We start from the raw sequence: 18,190 nt of genomic DNA on the forward strand, positions 1-18,190 counted from the left end.
AAGAGAAATGGATCGATATTATTGCAATACTTATGGTTAAGTAAAGTGCATACATTAAAAGCAGAAGTATAAAATAATACTGTAAAAACATTGATATGGTTTCTAAGCCATATGAAGGTTTAAAATGAATAAGATATATTACATACACATATACATTTGACTACTCGTACTCAACTGGTGTTTCTAACTACGCCTACCCCGTGTACCTGACCTAAGTCTAATGCGTGGGCGGGAATAGAAAGTTACAGTTTAAGTTAAGTTTGTTTTGCCAAGTGACTGACTAAAGAATTCTCTGTGAGGGGTTATTCAGTTCTGTACCTGGAATCTAGGATGGATGAGGGATGGTATCTCTCGTCTCTGGTCTCGATATCCCAGGCTGCCTGCGAGGGCTACCCGGAAGCGCCGGAGCTGGATTTCTCGGCAGGAGAAAAGACAGCTTCTCATTCTCAGCGCGTCAGGAAGGCGGGGCTGCGCCAGCGGGGTCTGCTCTGCTCTGGGCTTCGGCAAGTCTGGCTGCTCCGATCTCGTCACCACCGCGTGTGTTTGCATAGGGCAATATCGGTAATATTTATACCTTTAAGGTGCCGAGATTGACGTAAGGATGGACATAGATACGTCAATAAGGATGTCATACGACCAGGTCGTTAGCACATTCTTTTGCTGAAGTTCTCGGTGAAATCAAAACAATGGCCGCAGGGTTTTTCCCAGGTTGTCATAGGTTTGATTTGTTTTGAGAACTCCGTATGCCTTATCAGGGGCTGGAGGAATATCGCTTGGCTAATTAGATGGCAAGCGTTATGACCTAATCAGATAACACGTTCCTGTGCCGTAGTGTGGCTTTATCAGATAACGGTTCCTGCATCATGGGGGTTTTCTGCCTCATGGGATGGCTGCTAGTTAACTTGTTAGTTTGTTAACCAGAATAGGGTCAGGAATAGGGGGATCGATACAGAACCTATAGGAATACATCACAAAGGTAATTGTTCAAAAGTAATGTATATTTTTGTGCATAACTGACAAATAAAAGAATACTTTTCGCTAACTTGGATGGAATTGATCATTGTTAGATGATTTCACTATTTAGTGGTAATACAGGTGCAGCCGGTAGATTGTGTGATGTCCGAACCTTGAGGTGAGGCCTGCCATTTTCTTTTTCCTTGATTAACTCCATCAGTTGGCTGATGACTAACACCCATTTTGTTATACGCGGATGCTGTAGTGCTCTTGGCCCGCATGACAAAAGGACTCCAGACCCTTTTGTTTTTATCCCACATGAATGACTTGGGCCTGCAGGTAAATGTTTCAAAAATTTATATCATGACCTGCGATGGTCCAAGCACAAAGTCCAAGTGTTTTGTTATGGGTGATTCTCAATTAGCAAACGTGAAATCGTTTAATGTAGGTATTCTTTTTAGTAAATTATTTTTACTGGAAAGCATTACTAACCTCTAGAACGTAGCACTTTTAGAGAAACATTGAGTCCATATTCAGATTTGCACATAGGTTACAGCATAAAGCAACTACAGAAATGCATTTATACGAGAGTAAATGTATCTCAGTGGGGGTATATGGTGCCGGGGGCTAGTGCAAAGCAGGGATCCTCCAAAGAGCAAAAAATTGTTTCTTGTGTAGATTATTATCAGTTCCATGAGGAACTTAGAATGCCATACCTGGAGGATTTGATCAAGCTTGCACCACTACTATTGTGGATCAAATGTTGGGGGAACACCGGAGGCTGGTCTTGAAATTCCGTACATTAATGATTGTCTGTCACTTGACAGTGCAGATCAGATTTCTTGGCTCTCCATCTGAGAGAAATTTTCAAGACTATAGGTCTCTCAGAACTATAGAACATCTGTCTTGAATATGAAGATTTGGTTAAACAACACTATTTGGTCCATTGTATGAACTCGCGTCTAGAGAAGGCGCAGGCCAACGAACGAATAGTTTTCTTACCTGTCGGTGTAGTTTTGCAGCTTGAAGATCTTTCTGGATTCACTATGCTGTGCATTATTCCGCGGTCTTGTGGTTGGGTCCGGATTCGTAGTCTTTTCTTTTTTTTTTATTCTTTCGTAACCCAGGTGGGCGTCGGCGTCACACCTCCTGGGTGCATTTCCGGTGACGTCGACATGCTTCCTGCGGAAGCTCCCACTCTTGGGCGCCATCTTCGGGTTCTTTTTTTCCGTGTTTATTTCGTTATCGAAGTAATGGCAATGTTCTATTTAGGTGATATTTTACCGCTTTGTACTTTTAAAATCCTTTTTTTTTTTGGTAACCACCTCTTCTCTCTCCAGCCTCATCTTTCTGGCGTAGGTGGGTGGGTTCGCTAGTGAATCCAGAAAGATCTTAAAGCTGCAAAACTATACCGACAGGTAAGAAAACTATTCGTTTTGCAGCGTGAATCTTTCTGGATTCACTATGCTGTGCATAGATTTTGTAGCGGTTTCTCATTTCTGTGGCGGCTGGGTGGAAGATGAGCGTTGGTTATTGAATATGTGCTGGAGCACCTTTTGTCTGACTTGTGCTTCCTTGTTCATCTGTATATCCACACAGTAGTGCTTCGTGAACGTGTGCACCGAAGCCCATGATGCCGCCAGGCATATGTCTTGTATGGGTGTGTTAGCCAGGAAGGCTATTATAGCACCCTTTTTCCTAGTGGAGTGGGCACGTATCCCCTCTGCTAGCTCTTGTCCTGCACGTTTGTGGCAGAGTTGAATTGTTTGTGCGATCCATCGTGCAATAGTCTCTTTGGTTACTGCCTTGCCCATGAAACTGTTGGCGAATGACACAAAGAACTGTTTTGTTTTCCTGTTTTTGTTTTCCTGTGTCCCTTTGTTCTCTCAATGTAGTGCATGACTGCCCTTCTGGCGTCCAGGGTGTGCAGAGCTCGCTCTGCGCTAGTGGTTGGTTTTTGGAAAAAACTCGGTATCTGTATAGACTGGTTCATGTGGAATTTGGACACCACCTTCGGCATGAAGTGTGGGTCAGTTCTCATCACAACCCTATCATTATGAATTTGTATGTAGGGTTCTTGTAGCGTTAGTGCCTGAAGTTCGCTTACTCTGCGTAAGGACGCTATTGCAACCAGGAAAGCTGTTTTCATAGTTAGCATCTTTAGGGAGGCCTTGTGAAGTGGTTCAAAGGGCTCTTTCATGAGTTCCGTTAGGACTATGTTCAAGTTCCATGCAGGTGGCGGCACCCGCTTGGGTGGTGCTATCCTTTTCGCTCCTTCCAGGAATCTTTTCACCACCTGTGATGTGAAGAAACTCCTGCACGTTTCTCCCCTTGTGTAGGCGACTATCGCTGCCAAGTGAACTCTTAACGAGGATGAGCTAAGGTTCTTCTCCAGCAAGTGCGTCAGGTACTTTAGCACTGTGGAGTCCTTCTTCATTTTATTGTGAAGTCCTTCTTTTCTGCACCACATTGTGAATCTTTTCCATTTCGCAACATTGCACTTCCGAGTGCTGGGCCTTCGTGCCTCCCGAAGGACCCTCAGGGTGCTTTCTGGTAATCTCAAATGTGCGAACTCTATGTCCTCAGGAGCCACACTACTAGGCTTTGGCTCTCTGGCTCTGGGTGTAGTACCTCTCCGTTCTGCATGGAGAGTAGGTCTTTCCTCTTGCCGAATCTCTGGGGTGCACACTGTGTCATCTCCATGATCTGCGAGTACCATGTCTGTCTGGCCCACTGTGGCGCGACCAGTATCAGGGTCATGTTGCTCGCTCTGCACTTGCTCAGCACTCTGTGCATCAGTGGTATCGGGGAAAAAGCGTAAGCAAATGTCCTTGACCAATCTATCCATAGGGCATTCCCCAGGGACCCCTCCTCGGGCTGTCTGGATGCAAAGTTTTGGCATTTTGCGTTCCGGCGTGTGGCAAACAGGTCCACTGATGGCGTTCCCCATCTGTCGAACAGCCACCTTGTCTCTTGAGCATTGAGCTCCCACTCGTGGGATGCCGATGTCTGTCTGCTGAGCCAGTCTGCCTGTATGTTGTCCTTCCCTGGTAGGTGTATGGCTAGCAGGTCTATCTTGAGAGGGAAGGCCCATCTCCAAATCTCCTGCGCCAGCGTTGAAAGCGGGGCTGACTGTGTGCCACCCTGCTTGTTGATGTAGAACATCGCGGTGGTGTTGTCTGTTTGTAGCAACACCTTGTGCTTGTACAGTCTTGTTTGGAAAGCTTTCAGTGCAAGGAAGATTGTCTTCAATTCTAGGTAGTTGATGTGCTTTGTCGCATCTGCTGGCGTCCACAGTCCCCTCACCTTGAGCTCCTCCATGTGAGCGCCCCATCCCTTCAGGGATGCGTCTGTGGTGATGGTCACTGTTGGCGTTGGGGGCGTTAGAGGCTTTCCCCTTGTTATGTTCTCCATGGTCCACCATGTCATTTCCTTCTGCACTGTGTGCGTTACAACCACTAGATCCTCCCAACTGCCTGTAGCTTGTGACCATTGTTCCTGCAGCCATTCTTGAATGGGTCTCATGTGGAGACGTACATTTGGTACCAGGTGGATGCATGATGCCATCATCCCCATGATCTTGCTCGCAGTCCTCACTGTCCGAGCTTGTCCCTTCCGTTAGAGGCGAGTTTCCTTCACCAGCGCCCTCGCCCTCTTGTCGCTGGGGAACACCTTGCCCTGTAAGGTGTTGATCTGTGCCCCCAGGGAGATCTTCACTTGTTCCGGCTCCATTGATGATTTCTTCCAATGGATGGAGAACCCCAGGTTTATGAGCGTGGTCGTCACTGTTTGTGCGTGCCGCTTGCATTTCTGGTATGAGTTTGCTTTCACCAGCCAGTCGTCCAGGTAGGGCTATACGTGTATTCCCTGCCTTCGTAGGTGCGCTGCGACTGCTGCGAGGCACTTTGTGAAGACCCTTGGTGCCTATTTTAGCCCGAAGGCTAGTGTCGTGAACTGGTAGTGGCTTTCTCCGATGGTGAACCTGAGCATATGCTTGGGCTTTCTGTTCATTGGGATGTGCAGGTAGGCGTCATTGAGGTCTATTGTGACCATAAAGTCCCCGATCTGCAGTTGCGGGGGCACCTCTTGCAGGGAGGTCATTTTGAATTTTTGCGTTCTTATGAATTTGTTCAGGAACCTTAGGTCCAGAATGGGTCTCATTGTCTCGTCTACCTTTGGCACCAGGAAGTACGTTGAGTATATTCCTTTGTTTCTTTCCTTGAAGGGTACCCGTTCTAAGGCCTGCTTTTGCAGGAGTTCTTTTGCTTCTTCCTGAAGACGCTCTAGCTGTTTGCTTGCTAGTGGTTTTCTTTTTGATTTTCTGCTTGTTGGTCTTCCCTCCAACTCTTTGCAGTATCCGAATTGGATGATGTTGAGGATCCATTTGTCTGATGTGATTTCTCTCCATTCCCGGAGGTAAAATCTTAATCTTCCTCCCACTGGTGTTATGTGGTCGTAGATGTCTAGCTTGTCTTGACCCCTCTGTACGTGCTGCCCCCGGGATCTTTTCTGTGGGCGGGCACACGGAGTTTCTTTAAGTCACTTAGAGGCGGGCTGCTGTCCCCCACTTCTATTCTGTCCACGTCCATTTCCTCTCCCTCGAAAGGACTGGCCTCTTTGTTGGTACTGCCAGGACTGTTTCTGCTGACCCTGCTGAGCCTGCGAGTCTGCCTGGTGCGTTTGTTGGAAAGCCTGGTGTGATGTACCTGGCTGGTTTCCACCTCTCCCGCCAGGCCTCCGTGACGGGGTGCACCTTTTGTTGCCTCTGAACTGCAATGCTCCCATGGACCTTGCTGTTTCGTTATCCTTTTTTAGTTGACTCAGCTTCTCAACAACTGTTGTTCCGAAAAGCGTATCGCCGTTGAACGGTGTGTTCAGGATGCTGTGTTGCACCTCGGGTTTGAAACCTGAAATCCTGAGCCAGGCGTGTCTTCTTTCAGTGACACCCATCATCATGAGCCTGCTGGAGGTGTCTGCTCCATCCAGGGCCGTCTTGAGGCGAGAATTTGCCGCGTTCTTCCCTTCTTCAACTAGTTTTTCGGCCTTCTGCCTGGCATCCTGGGGCAGGTCCTTCACCAACTGCCCCAGCTCCTCCATGATCTGGTACATGTGCCTGTTTATCAGGGCGTTGGAATTTGCCATGCGCCAGTGGGTCGCGGCATTCCGTTCGATCCTTCTGCCCACCAGATCCATCCTCTTGCTCTCCTTATCCGGTGGTGGTCCAGAAGTAGTGGGCACGTTAGCCCTCTTTCTTGCTGTGGCCGTGATAATGGAGTCTGCGGAGACCGTGCCCTGAATGTAGGGTGGGTCCTTTGAGGAATGTTTGTATTTCTTCTCCGTTCTGGGAGTTACCGCCTTACATGTTGCGGGTTCCCTGAATGCTTCCTTCCCCTGAGCCAAGACGCTGTCGAGCATTGGTAGGTACTGGCTCCTTGTTTGTGTGGGGAGCAATATCTCTAGAAGGAAGTCTGCTTTCTGCTTCTCTTCGTTGAGCTTGAAAGCTGCTGCGGCAGACTTTATCACCGAGTTGTAGGCCCCGATGTCGTCCGGCGGCGAGGGCCTCGAGGGATATGTGTCGACCGCCTCCTCCGGGCTGTCGGTGTCGACATCTAGGTAATCCACCTCCTGTAAGTCAGAGGGGGCCGACTCGGCGTCCGTCCTGCTGTCCTCTTCCTCCCCATAGTTGTAACTATAGTAAGAACACTCGTCATCTTCCTGGTCGTCGAACACCTCGACGTCTTGGTCTTGTTCCTCGGTGACCTCGTCGTCCTCCTCGACCACCTCCACCACTGGTGGCTTGGTCTTGTGTGGAATCGTGAAGGTTTTCATCTTTGCGTCGAATTCTTTCTTCCGCTGCAAGATGTTTTCCATTTCGGCCTCGAGGCGCCTTCTCTTTTTCTCCATCTCGGCTGCGTGTTCCGCGTCGGATGGTTCGGCCGCTCTTTTCGGCGGTTGGCTCGGCGCCGTGCTTTTCGGTGCCGGAGGCTTCGACACCGAACCGTGTTTCGGGTCTCTGGTCGGCGTCGGTGCTTTAGGGTCCTTCTCCCTCGGCGTCGATCAATCCTTCTCGGGGACGATTTTCGACGACTTTTGCTGTTCAACAGCTCTCGGCGCCAGGGACTCCTTCTCAGAGGGTTCGCTGGGCCTGTGAGTAGTCGTGGGCGCCAGGTGTTTTGGCGCCGGCGCTTTCGGGGCCTTGCCCTCGTTTTTGAGACTCAGAGTCTCTCGGGTTCTTGGGGGCCGGAGAGTCTCCTACCTTATCAGAAGTCTTGGTGTAATCGGTCTCTACGACCGTTTAGCTGTCGTCTTCGGCGGCAGCGTTGTATTCTTCCTCGGAGGACATCCCCAGCTCGTAGAGTGATGGAGTCGGGGCCTTCCCCTGCAGGGTGGCGTGCGCTACCCTCTGTCTCTCTCTCACACGAAGGGTCTTCGGGGAGCAGGCGTTGCAGTCCTCGCTTCTGTGATTTACCGGTAGGCAAAGGTTGCAAACCGGGTGCTGGTCTTTCTGCGCGTACTTTTGGTGGCAGTTACGGCAGAACTTGAACGGCGTGTTGTCCATCATCGAGCGCTCAGGGCCTTCCTGGACGCGTGTTCGTCGACGTTCGTCGAAGATCTCGATGAATTCTCCTTCTCCTTTGCTGGTTCTTGGTCGATGAAGTCTCCTGGAGTCTTCAGATGATTTTTCTTTCCAATTTCCATATTTTCCTTCTTCTTTCTCCAAAAATGTCTGGAGCCCAAACGGGAACGATCCAGTCCCGACCGCGGAAAAAAAGAATCGGAAGATGGCGCCCAAGAGTGGGAGCTTCCGCAGGAAGCATGCCGACGTCACCGGAAATGCACCCAGGAGGTGCGACGCCGACGCCCACCTGGGCTACGAAAAAACCCCCCAAAAAAACAAAGAAAAGACTACGAATCCGGACCCAACCACAAGACCGCGGAATAATGCACAGCATAGTGAATCCAGAAAGATTCACGCTGCAAAATCAGTAGTTAAACATCCAATAGTGTCAACAGCAAGAAGCATGGAGGCCTACATAGAATAGATTATAAGTCCCATTCAGCACTATTATGTTACACTTTTTAGGTTATGCACACATTGATGGAGTCTATGCCTTTGCAGAAATGTTAATTTCTAGTCTTTTCTTGATTATTATGGAAACGATCTGAATTTGAACTGTGATCTGTAACTGAGCACTTTATTTCCTATTGATGGAGTCTATGACTTTGCTAAAATGTTAATTCTTTCTATTTTCTTGTTTGGAGGTTATGCTTTTATGGCTTTAGCCGAATATAGATATCTTGATGATGAGAACTCACATATCTTTGTGCCTCTATTCGGGGTGCTCCAGACTGGAGACTACTCTGCTGTGAGACGCATCCTGCTACAAAAGGCTGTCTAGAGAGCAAATGGAAAAATCAGTTGAAAGAAGAGCCACCTCAAAGTGGTTATGAAGCTGCAGACAGTGGGTACACATCCCATGTCTGATTTCTGTGTATAAAAGTGGGACCTCATTAACCTACTTGCTGTTCCAGATTCAAGTCTTCTATGGCCAAGAAAGGAAGTGACCTGCAGAGGAATCAGAGGTTTGATGTGCAACCAGAGCTGCAATATGCCTGTCATCCAGCTTCTCAGATGATAAAGGGGACATATGTTGCTGGAAGAGCGGTGTTCTTGTATTGATGATAAGGTAAAGGTTGCCTTCAAGGGGTTTTGTTTGGGTCAAAATATTTCACATATTTTAGTAAGAAATAAATCATAGGGCTAAGTTATTTTGGCCCCAGCTAGACAATAGCATAACACTTCACAAATTTACAGTAATTATTATTTGATTTGAACAAAAGAGCACAGAAACCGGTGTATATAAAATATATATTCACTTTATATATTTAAGAGGGTACTAGAAATGTATATAAACAATGTAACAAGAAGGGAGAACCAAATATAATCAAAAACACCTTCACTGTAACATTTTGTAACACTTTTCCTCTTTAAAATTGAATACAAAAATCAATAGAAGAAAAAGCGTGGGTCGACGTTTCGGTCTCTATCTTTTCAATTCAGAGACCATCTTCAGGACAATACAAATATACAGAAGTTGACCCCTGATATCAGGTGCTAGCAACCGTATTCAAATGTATCATACAGGTTTGCTTCAGCGATTACAATCGAATCTTAATGACTCGACGAGTCAGCATTTATCTTCTATTATTCTTCGTTTTCTTTACTGCGCGTTCTGGGATCAGTCTTACTCAAAGGCACGTATTCTTTAATGTTTGGACTGATGTTTACGACTATCAGAGAAGAGTTATTCACTGGAGTTCTTAGTAACTCCGCGAAAAGACGTAGGTCTTTTCTGGTGCCTTGTTATCTCTTTTCTTTTTAACGCGTTCTGGGATTGATCAACTCTATTCAGTTGGAAACCTTAAGTCAAGTCTGGAACTTCACAAACTCGAGCGGCAGCCATAAGTATTCCCATGTAGCTCAGCAGACGTGTTGGCATTCAGTGCTGCTTTTAAGGGAGAGCTGTTCCACAAAGGGCTCCAAAACGTTATTAGCACACACCACCTAGACTCAGCAACTCACATACTCAGCAGAAACTCGAAAAGAAATGCAAGTTCACTCACAGAAAGGTAACTGTTTACTTTTAGATTGAGGCTGAAGGTTGAGGATATGGGCTGATGATTTTAGGGGTAACTTATTAAAACAGACTGTCCTACAAATACAACCCAGGTTATGCACACCTCTCCTGTGATGAAGACTAGAGGATGGGGTCACAAGGGAAGGCCTCTGGGCTGCTTCTCTCCCTCCAGGTTTAACCCCCAATCCTAGAACAAGGTACCGTTGGAAATGAGCAGTTTATAAGAACAGAATTAAATGTGGCAGGGGCCAGCCAAGGCTAGCAGAGTCTGCATTACATTTCATATAGACCAAAAGACAACTGCCCCACACCTTTCTGGGATAAATGCAAGTACTTTAGTTGGGATTTGAGACCAGTTTATAGGCATTCAGGATGGCTACCTTTAGTACATTTTCTAAAGGTCAGAAGTGTACAATTTCCTTGCAGGAAGTGCGACACTTAATGCTCACCCCCAAAATCTCTCCTTAGGACAAGATGTTTCAAGCAGGTTCACACAATGACTATACACACAATTCAACAAAGATACCTTTGTACAAACAATAATTAGGGGGAAATACACTAATTCCATGTTCAGAAAAGTAGACACGTGCGGGCAGGATATTGACCTTAATGAAGCTAAGTTTATAACCAAAGCTCTTTTCATTCACATAACTGTATGATGCACAAAACTCCTAAAAACATGGTAAATATGTGATGCTTTTATTATCACACTTTCCTTTAACACCTTTTTTTAAAACGCTGCTATCAGTTTGCGGCACCATGATAACAGGAGCATATCTGCGACAATCATACACCCCTCCCAATGCATTCATATAGGCCAAATTAAAACCCACATTCCCAAAAGGCGAAAAGAACCCGGTGAGAACTGAAGCACTTTGCAGCCTTGCTAGTGGTAGAAAGTGCCACATCTATTCTACAATACAATAAGTTACACAGATTTAAGTAACAAAGGTAAACAATCTCTGAACATTATTTACTAAGAAATTGCTTGTGCCTTCAATATCTCATTGTTTTAAGCTAAATAAACAAGCATATCGACTTGTATAAGCAAACCAACTCCTCCAACATTGGAGGCAGGTAAAACAGCCTTCCCTGCAGTTCACTTTTTTCACTTCCCTTTGACACGCAAAATCTAAGCTCATATCACTGCTGTACTTTATGGACTGGAAACAAAGGGTTCAAACGTAAATGAACAAGGCCTTCCTTCTGTCCTACCACTAACTCCATCGCTGATTAGGGTTCTGTTCCAAAATGCCTGCTAACTCCTCACGAGGACAAAGAAAATGATATTAAGAAGTTTTTCTAAAACTACAAAATTCACTGCAAGGCCGTTTCTTTGAAGTTCTAGGCTTTGCCATGACAATGGCACTGTCATATTTCCAGTTGGTTTCAGTAATGAAATTGAATCACTACTGATTTAAGAGTTTTGGAAAAATGTGAGAATTTGGAGATAGGAAAGAAATACAAACCACCTATTGATTAATTTGTTACAGAAGGTCTACACCTACTTTGAACGACGAGATCCAAATGGGCTCTGCTTGGGTATCTTATTGCTTTAAATTTAGATTCTGATCACATGCCTCTAATTATCCAGCACAGAGAGAATCAGACTGGAAACAGTGCTTGGCTCTAGAGAACAATGTAAATGTCAAGGTATTTGTAGAGCGCACTGCCACCAATCGGTTTCCTGGCGCTATTACTCATACCGCTGTGGAACCCTTCCTGGCTTTCCCTGTGAAGTGTCCACTCCTGGGAACCCCCAGGGTGAAGCCAGGCATCCTAGCACTGTTGGGGCCGGTGTGGAGGTTAAGCAAGCTATTGCCCAGAGTTGCAGCGTGGGGCCCATCATCAGAATAAGCACCGAGGCGAGAACTGTCAGGTCCGAGGAAATTGAGCCCAAGACCCGCCGAGGCAGGATCCAAACCCTGGTCCCGGGCCAGAACTCTGCATCAGGGTCTGCCGCTCTAACCATTGAGCCACACTCCTCCACCTGAGAGGAGAGTGCTCTCCACATAGTGGCAGCTGCTCCTGAGTTGCCTACATCAACCGCATCTCACCTCTGTGCCGTGCTGCAGCTCGAACTTGTAGAAGAATGCCCAGGCATCACCTAGGTCTGAATCGATCTTCACTGTGCGATGAAACCATTCCCGAGCCTTTGTGATCTTGCGTTCACTCCAGAAAAGTCTGTGGAGGGTGACAAAAAGTTAATTAAGCTTGGATACAATACAACAGTAGTCTCTATAATTGGTGTTTTGTTGCTCTTTGTTCAAGGACTACTTGGCTCAACAGGAAAAAACTGCTCCCCTGTAAAAGGACCATACGGTGGCTACTCTAAGTAAATTCTAAACTGCATCTATTTGGGATCACTAAAATTACCTAAAATGGTTTAATTTTGAGATGACATTCCAAAGCACTTTTACTCGGACTCAAACAAAAACCACCTGCCCAGTGACATGAACAAGAAAGGAAAAGTAATTTGAAAACGACAATAGCTCTCCAGCTAAGGACCCTCCGCTAGAGTCTAGCTTACAACCATTCCTTGTCGTCTCCTTGATATTTTTCAAACGTAATTTTTTTTCAACCTTTTACTTGTTCACACTTTTATTTAAAATGCGAGTTAAAATGAAAACCACAAAGCTCAGATCAGCAGTATTAAAGAGAGGGCCTTGACCCTTATGACATTTCAACAGTGAGTTGGCCGTTAGAGATCTGTCTTAAGTAGACATATTTACTTCTTTTTTTAAATTTCTTTTAGTGTCAAACATGGTGGCAAACCTCTCCGAGGACACAACGGTCCCAGGTAGAAGCAAGGAACTAATGTTCAGAATCTGGGTGGGATTACTTATTTGGCAAATACTGGTACTTGTAGGCCAACTTTTCCTTGTCTTCAATGAATCTTTTACAGATTTATTACTTAAGAATCGAATTCACAGTAATGCCAAACTGTGGTGCGGATTGCTGTAAATTTTCCCTTTACTCCTACCACCAGTAACCAAAGTTCATCCCTCCAATCCACTAACACCTTCCACCAAATGGCCAATGGAATAATTTTTGCAACCATTGAATTATTTCATACAATTCTTTCACTCAATTATTTCATACAACTCTTTCACTCAGTGGCTAGAAGTACACCACAAGTCACCACTTATGAACTGTCCAATTGCGTGATTGTATATGGTTTAGATTTAAAATAAACATAACCTTAGTGAAATCAATGGAACACAAAAACTTGGCAAACATCACTGCTGTGTCTCAGTGGAAGAATATTAAGGCGTTGTATGGCTAAGATTTCTAGCTGTGTGTAAAGAAATGAAGGCACTTGGAGCCACTGACAAATGGTGCACGTCTCAGAATGAGACCACATAGTGGCTCAAATAAGGACGCATTAATAAGGATCTTTCATCCATGACTAGGGAAATATTCACAAGCTGTAAATCAGAGACTGCTAGAAAAACTGCATTAACAATGCTCAGTAGACCGCATCCTTCATTTATGGTTCATGATGGGTCCAAAAGATTATTTCATTTTGATTTGCTTTACCAATTCACAGGCATAAGTAAAGCTTGAGTTACTTTTTCAATCGAAATAAAATTTGACGTATATGGTGCACAAAACAAGTTAAAAGTGCATTTCCCAGTCAATCAAAGAAAGAATGTTCCAATACATCAATATCACATTTTATACTCCTCAAATCACATTTGTTGTTATTCAGATGGTAGTTATACATTACACCACACTTCCTATAACCCAAACCTAGTTGTATTGCCTGTTACACCTCCAGAAAGCGAGGGTTGTGGCCTGGTGGCCTTCATGAAGGTTTAGCAGTGTTTATGGATTTGGTTATTAATTCTATTCCGTAACTGTACCATAACAAATTTAGCACCAATTGGTTGGAGGTTATAGTGCAACTAACAATGAAAAGACCTCATCCTTACCACTGCACCAGGTATAAAGTCTGGGAAAGTCAAGACTGGATCATATATTGACAGGGCTGGAATCCTTTTAGCCATGATTTTATTTACTTCCTTTACCAAGCAAGATCTAGTAACGAAATCTCATTTGATGGTGCCATGAACGCGAAGGCTGCAGACCATACTGCTTGGACACTTGGCTACCCCAAATTGCTAAAAAAAAAAAAAAGGCTTAGCAAAGGAAGAGGGGGGGGAGGCCTAGCTGCGAAGGGGTTAATATGCAAGCCTTTTTTTCTTTCTTCCTCTCATCTATCTTTACATTCGTGGCTATATGTTTAAAATTGGACTCAAGCATCTGCAAAGGCCATACAATTTCGACAAGAAAAACTGGCTAGCATCCCTTCCATGTACCTGGCTTGCTCTATTTTGTGCTTCTATTCACATTTCACCACATAAAGTGTGAGCTTTAACTCATCAGAACCCAGTGTTTACAAGCTCTATCCTTCCTTAACCAGGAGCGCTCAATCAGATAAGAACTTATGCTGTTGAAGCACATCTGCCTTTGGACACAACTGTAATATTTTACTGCAGTGTTTGCAGATTTAAGGCATTTGCTAACAGTTTTGATACTTCTGCTCCACTTATGCCATACATGGGGAAAAGACGAATCAATTAAAAACCTGAAGCAGCAGGAAGATGAAAGTGCTAACAAACTGCCCATCACATGAATATAAATAAAACTGGTGCTTGAGCAAGGGGGTAGGGAGCTTTGAAACTGGCCCCCACGACCTGTCATGCTCACATGAAACCTGACCCGTGTATTCTGAACCTCTGAGAGTGTTTGTTTATTATTGGGAAGAGGCGTTTGCTGTGTTGCAAAGAATTATGTAGCTCTGGCCTGCTGACCAGGGAGACCTCTGTAATAGCCAATCATCATCGGCCTGCTGGATTCAGAGAGGTGAAACACAGATTTTAGGCCATCCCAAGTGTGGGATCCAGACAAAGTCTCACGAGAGACCTGGACAGATAACATTACCCCTCAAGTAATTTTCATATGTCGCAAGTTGTCATTTGTACTTCGTTAATTTTTTTGTATTTCAAATAATTTTGAAATATTCAAAGTTTACTATACACTTTGTTTGATGACAACTAGTACTACTACTAATATTTATGAAACATGCAATAAAAAAACATTATGAACACAAAAAAGTATACTTACTTGGCAACAGCCAGCAAAACATGGGGATCATGCTCGCATTTCTTCAAAGCATCTACGCTCTTTGTTTTTCTCTGTGGCCGTGCCTCCAGAAAAACAGCTTCAGACCACAAGATCCCTGTGTGGAATAGAATGAAACCGGTTTTAACACACCACTTATAAGAGTAACCCACCCTGGAGGCACAGCTGCGGACAGCGGCAGAGCCCCACGCGCTGCATGCTGCTCTGCACAAAAGGTCAAAGTTTGCTGTGAGAAAGTCCCTCTATGACATGGTTAGCCACCCACATTTTGCCTGGACATTAATGTGGTTTTGATTGTAGTGCACAGGGTCCCTGCCAATCAGGTTTTCTGTGCCAGTGCTTCTTCCCTATAAACTATTCCAGAATTGGCCCTTCAGGCCCCCTTATAAGTCCTTAGGTCATGTGTCTCACTTATTGACTATTGTATGTATTTTCAAATGTCTTGCACTCCTCTGTGATAAGCCTAAGGCTGCTCAACCACAATACCCCCTAGCAGAGCACCATGGTATTGCCAAAGCAAGCCGCTGTCTACTTATAACAGGAACCCCAGGACTCTTCACACAATATATATCATTTTGATAATAAGTATAAAGAGCCAGCTTCCTCAAGCATTACTATGAAATCTGCCCTGGGGTGGCCAAAAGGTTGGCTGTTGTGTGGCCAGGCGCTTTATATTTTTTTCTCTAGTCTTGTTATCACTGTCCCCCCATGAACTTCAATCTCTCTTTCCAGCGATGGTCTAACATCGGTATTGTCTTGACCGATTACCTGGCTAGCTTTCATATAGTCATACTGAAAGATGGATGTCTCCCTCCTTGTCACTGAAAGTCAAATCTTTTAGATGCATTCGCAACAAGGACATGAAACCTGGTGAAGTCACCATGTGAAGAGGCTATTGGAGGAGGTTTGGCCAAGATCCACTGTCGGGATGATGTTGCCATCCCACTCTTCATTTCATAGTAAAGAAGAATCTGAAAGTTTTTCTTCCACAATATCAGAGTATTGGTCATTATCTGATGTGTCTACTAGCATAGGTCATGGTAAGTAAGTAAGTAAGTAAATAGCTTATAAAGCGCACGTATGCCCAGGCATCTTGGCGCTGGGAGTGGCAAGAAAATGTGTGAAAAATCAGGTGAAGGCTTCATTCCTGGGGGGGGGGGGGGGGGGGGAATAGCCAGGTCTTAAGCATTTTCATAAACAGGAGTCTAGAAGGTTGGATCCTAATGATGACCGGTGATGCATTCCAGAGCTTAGATGCTCGATTGGAAAGTTTCCTACCTCCCCATCTAGCAATTTGTATTCTGGGGACATGGACTAGACCTTTATTGGCAGATCTAAGACTACGCCATGGGGTGTGCCAATTAAAAAGTGTCTGTAGGTCTAATGACCGCAACCATATAAAGCTTGATGCACGAGGCATAGCGCCTTGAATTCAATGCACTGCTTGACCGGAAGCCAGTGCAGCTCCTTAACGCTGGTGGCAATATGGTGGGATTTAGGAATATTGAGCAGCATTTGTGCTGCAGCATTTTAGAGGGATTTAAATTTTGACAGTGGCGTTGCCCAAGAAAAGTGCATTACACTAGTCAATTCATGAGAGAACTAGTGCAACTACAACAGATTTTACGAGGACTAGGGGAATAAAAGGCAAAATTATATGCAAGATTTTTTGTAGGAAAAAGCAAGATGTCAACTGGTTGATCTGTCCTGCGAAGTTTAGCTGGTCATCAAACTGGAAATCTAAGTTCCTGAGTTTTACCGTGGGGATTGGGAGGTAACCAGCTTCTGCCAGACACCAGGATTGATTCCATAGCAGTGGTCCACTCCTTTAAACTCCATGACCTCCGATTTGCCTGTATTTAATTTGAGATAATTCTGATGCATCCACTCCATAATGTGCTTCAGACAGCTGTAAAATCTCACAGCTGTGGTTTCCACACTTGAAGAAATAGAGATGACAATCTGAGTATCGTCAGTATACGATACCAGCGAGAAAGAGTGAGCCCTAGTCAGCTTGGCCAGAGGTGTAACATAGAAGTTAAATAAGGTTGGCGACTGTGCTGAACCTTGGGGAACTCTGCAGGGGAGGGAGAACCACTCAGATTTAAAATTGTCCCAACACACTCTCTGTTCCCTCGCAGAAAGGAACGAGGTAAGAAGAGTTAGGGCCGCCTCTTTTGATTCCTATTGCCCTCTGCTGCTGCGTTAATATCAGGTGGTTAACAGTATCAAACACGGCTGATAGGTCAAGTATGATGAAAATGGCTCTTCCTCCCCCATCCAGCTGTCTGTGTATTTCCTCTGTGGCCATGATTAGAAACCTGCTTCTTTGGAGTGCTGTGGTCTGAAGCCATTTTGGTGGGAAGTAGATCAGATGGGGTGGATTCTGGGGAAGTAGCTTTAAAGGCGCAGGTAGAACTTTATCTCTGGCCTAAGCCCATGAGTTTCTTGGTATGGTTGGTGCGTAGGCTGAGAGGGTGGTTCTGTAGGTAAACAATTGTAATACTTCAGCATCATGTAACAGAGGTTCTTAACAAGGTAAACCAGACCTTGCATCATAACTTGTTCATAATATTTCCCACATTCTGCCTCGTAAGGATCGTAATGGCAATCAAATCAAGCACAATCTTCTGCCCAGTCTTCCTCTCGAAACCCAGGGTGCTCAGTTGATGCACCGGTTGTTGGCTCTTTCGATTATAGTGCACTGACTGGACACACCCCTCTTACGTTTCCTCATAGTTTATAGTTATTTTGTCCAGACTATATGCTATAACAAAGTTCAAATTCTTCCTCTGCTACTGTTTCCAAGAGATTGTCAGGTGACTTACATGGAGTTTTCCTAAAAGTGTGCTCTAGCAAAACTGCAGACAATTGCTGAACTTATCTTGGTTTGGGATCCCTTGTCAACATGGTGATCGGTAAGACTTCCATCAATGGGAGTACCATTGAAATTTCCATCACAGTCAGAACTATTTTTGATAATGGGCTGTAAGTCTCTCATGTTGTCATTTACAGAGACTGATGATGGTGAGAAGTACCTATGCTTCTTTATCAGTGATGAAAGAGTCAAGTGTAGTGCTATTGATGATGGGACCAACGTTACTTTCATTACCTGAAGAGATACAGGTTGTGGCATAGAAGGCAAAGATTTTTTTTCTACCCTCAGAGAAAGAGGAAACACGTCTCAAAGATTATTTTTCTTATTCTTTTGGATATTTTCCTCCGAGGCTTATATGAGCAGAGTTGAAAGTGCCTTTTTCTTTGGAGTGTGAGGTCTCCAAGGGTTACTTATGTGCTTTCTATTCCTGAGTAAATGAGGTGCTTGACACAGATTAATAACTAAACGAGGGGTTTAGCAGTCTTAGATTTTGGTGCAACTTCATAAGTCTTCCCTCACAGTTTTGGCTGAAAAGATCCTCCACATTATACAGATCTTTGGCTTGTGATCC

General features: G+C 44.8%; 1 protein-coding gene across 1 annotated transcript in view; it reads right to left on the minus strand.

Moving 5' to 3' along the window:
* Positions 1-18,190, minus strand: part of PRPF6 (pre-mRNA processing factor 6) — a 206,468-nt gene that overhangs the window by 16,627 nt on the left and 171,651 nt on the right. The window contains exons 19-20 of the mRNA XM_078651660.1: positions 14,724-14,838; positions 11,651-11,777 (exon numbers count right to left, since the gene is read on the minus strand). Coding sequence (XP_078507786.1) covers positions 11,651-11,777; positions 14,724-14,838 — 242 coding nt within the window. The remainder of the gene's footprint in view (positions 1-11,650; positions 11,778-14,723; positions 14,839-18,190) is intronic.

This window comes from Lissotriton helveticus, chromosome 7, assembly GCF_964261635.1.
Source record: "Lissotriton helveticus chromosome 7, aLisHel1.1, whole genome shotgun sequence".
Taxonomy (NCBI): Eukaryota; Metazoa; Chordata; class Amphibia; order Caudata; family Salamandridae; genus Lissotriton; species Lissotriton helveticus.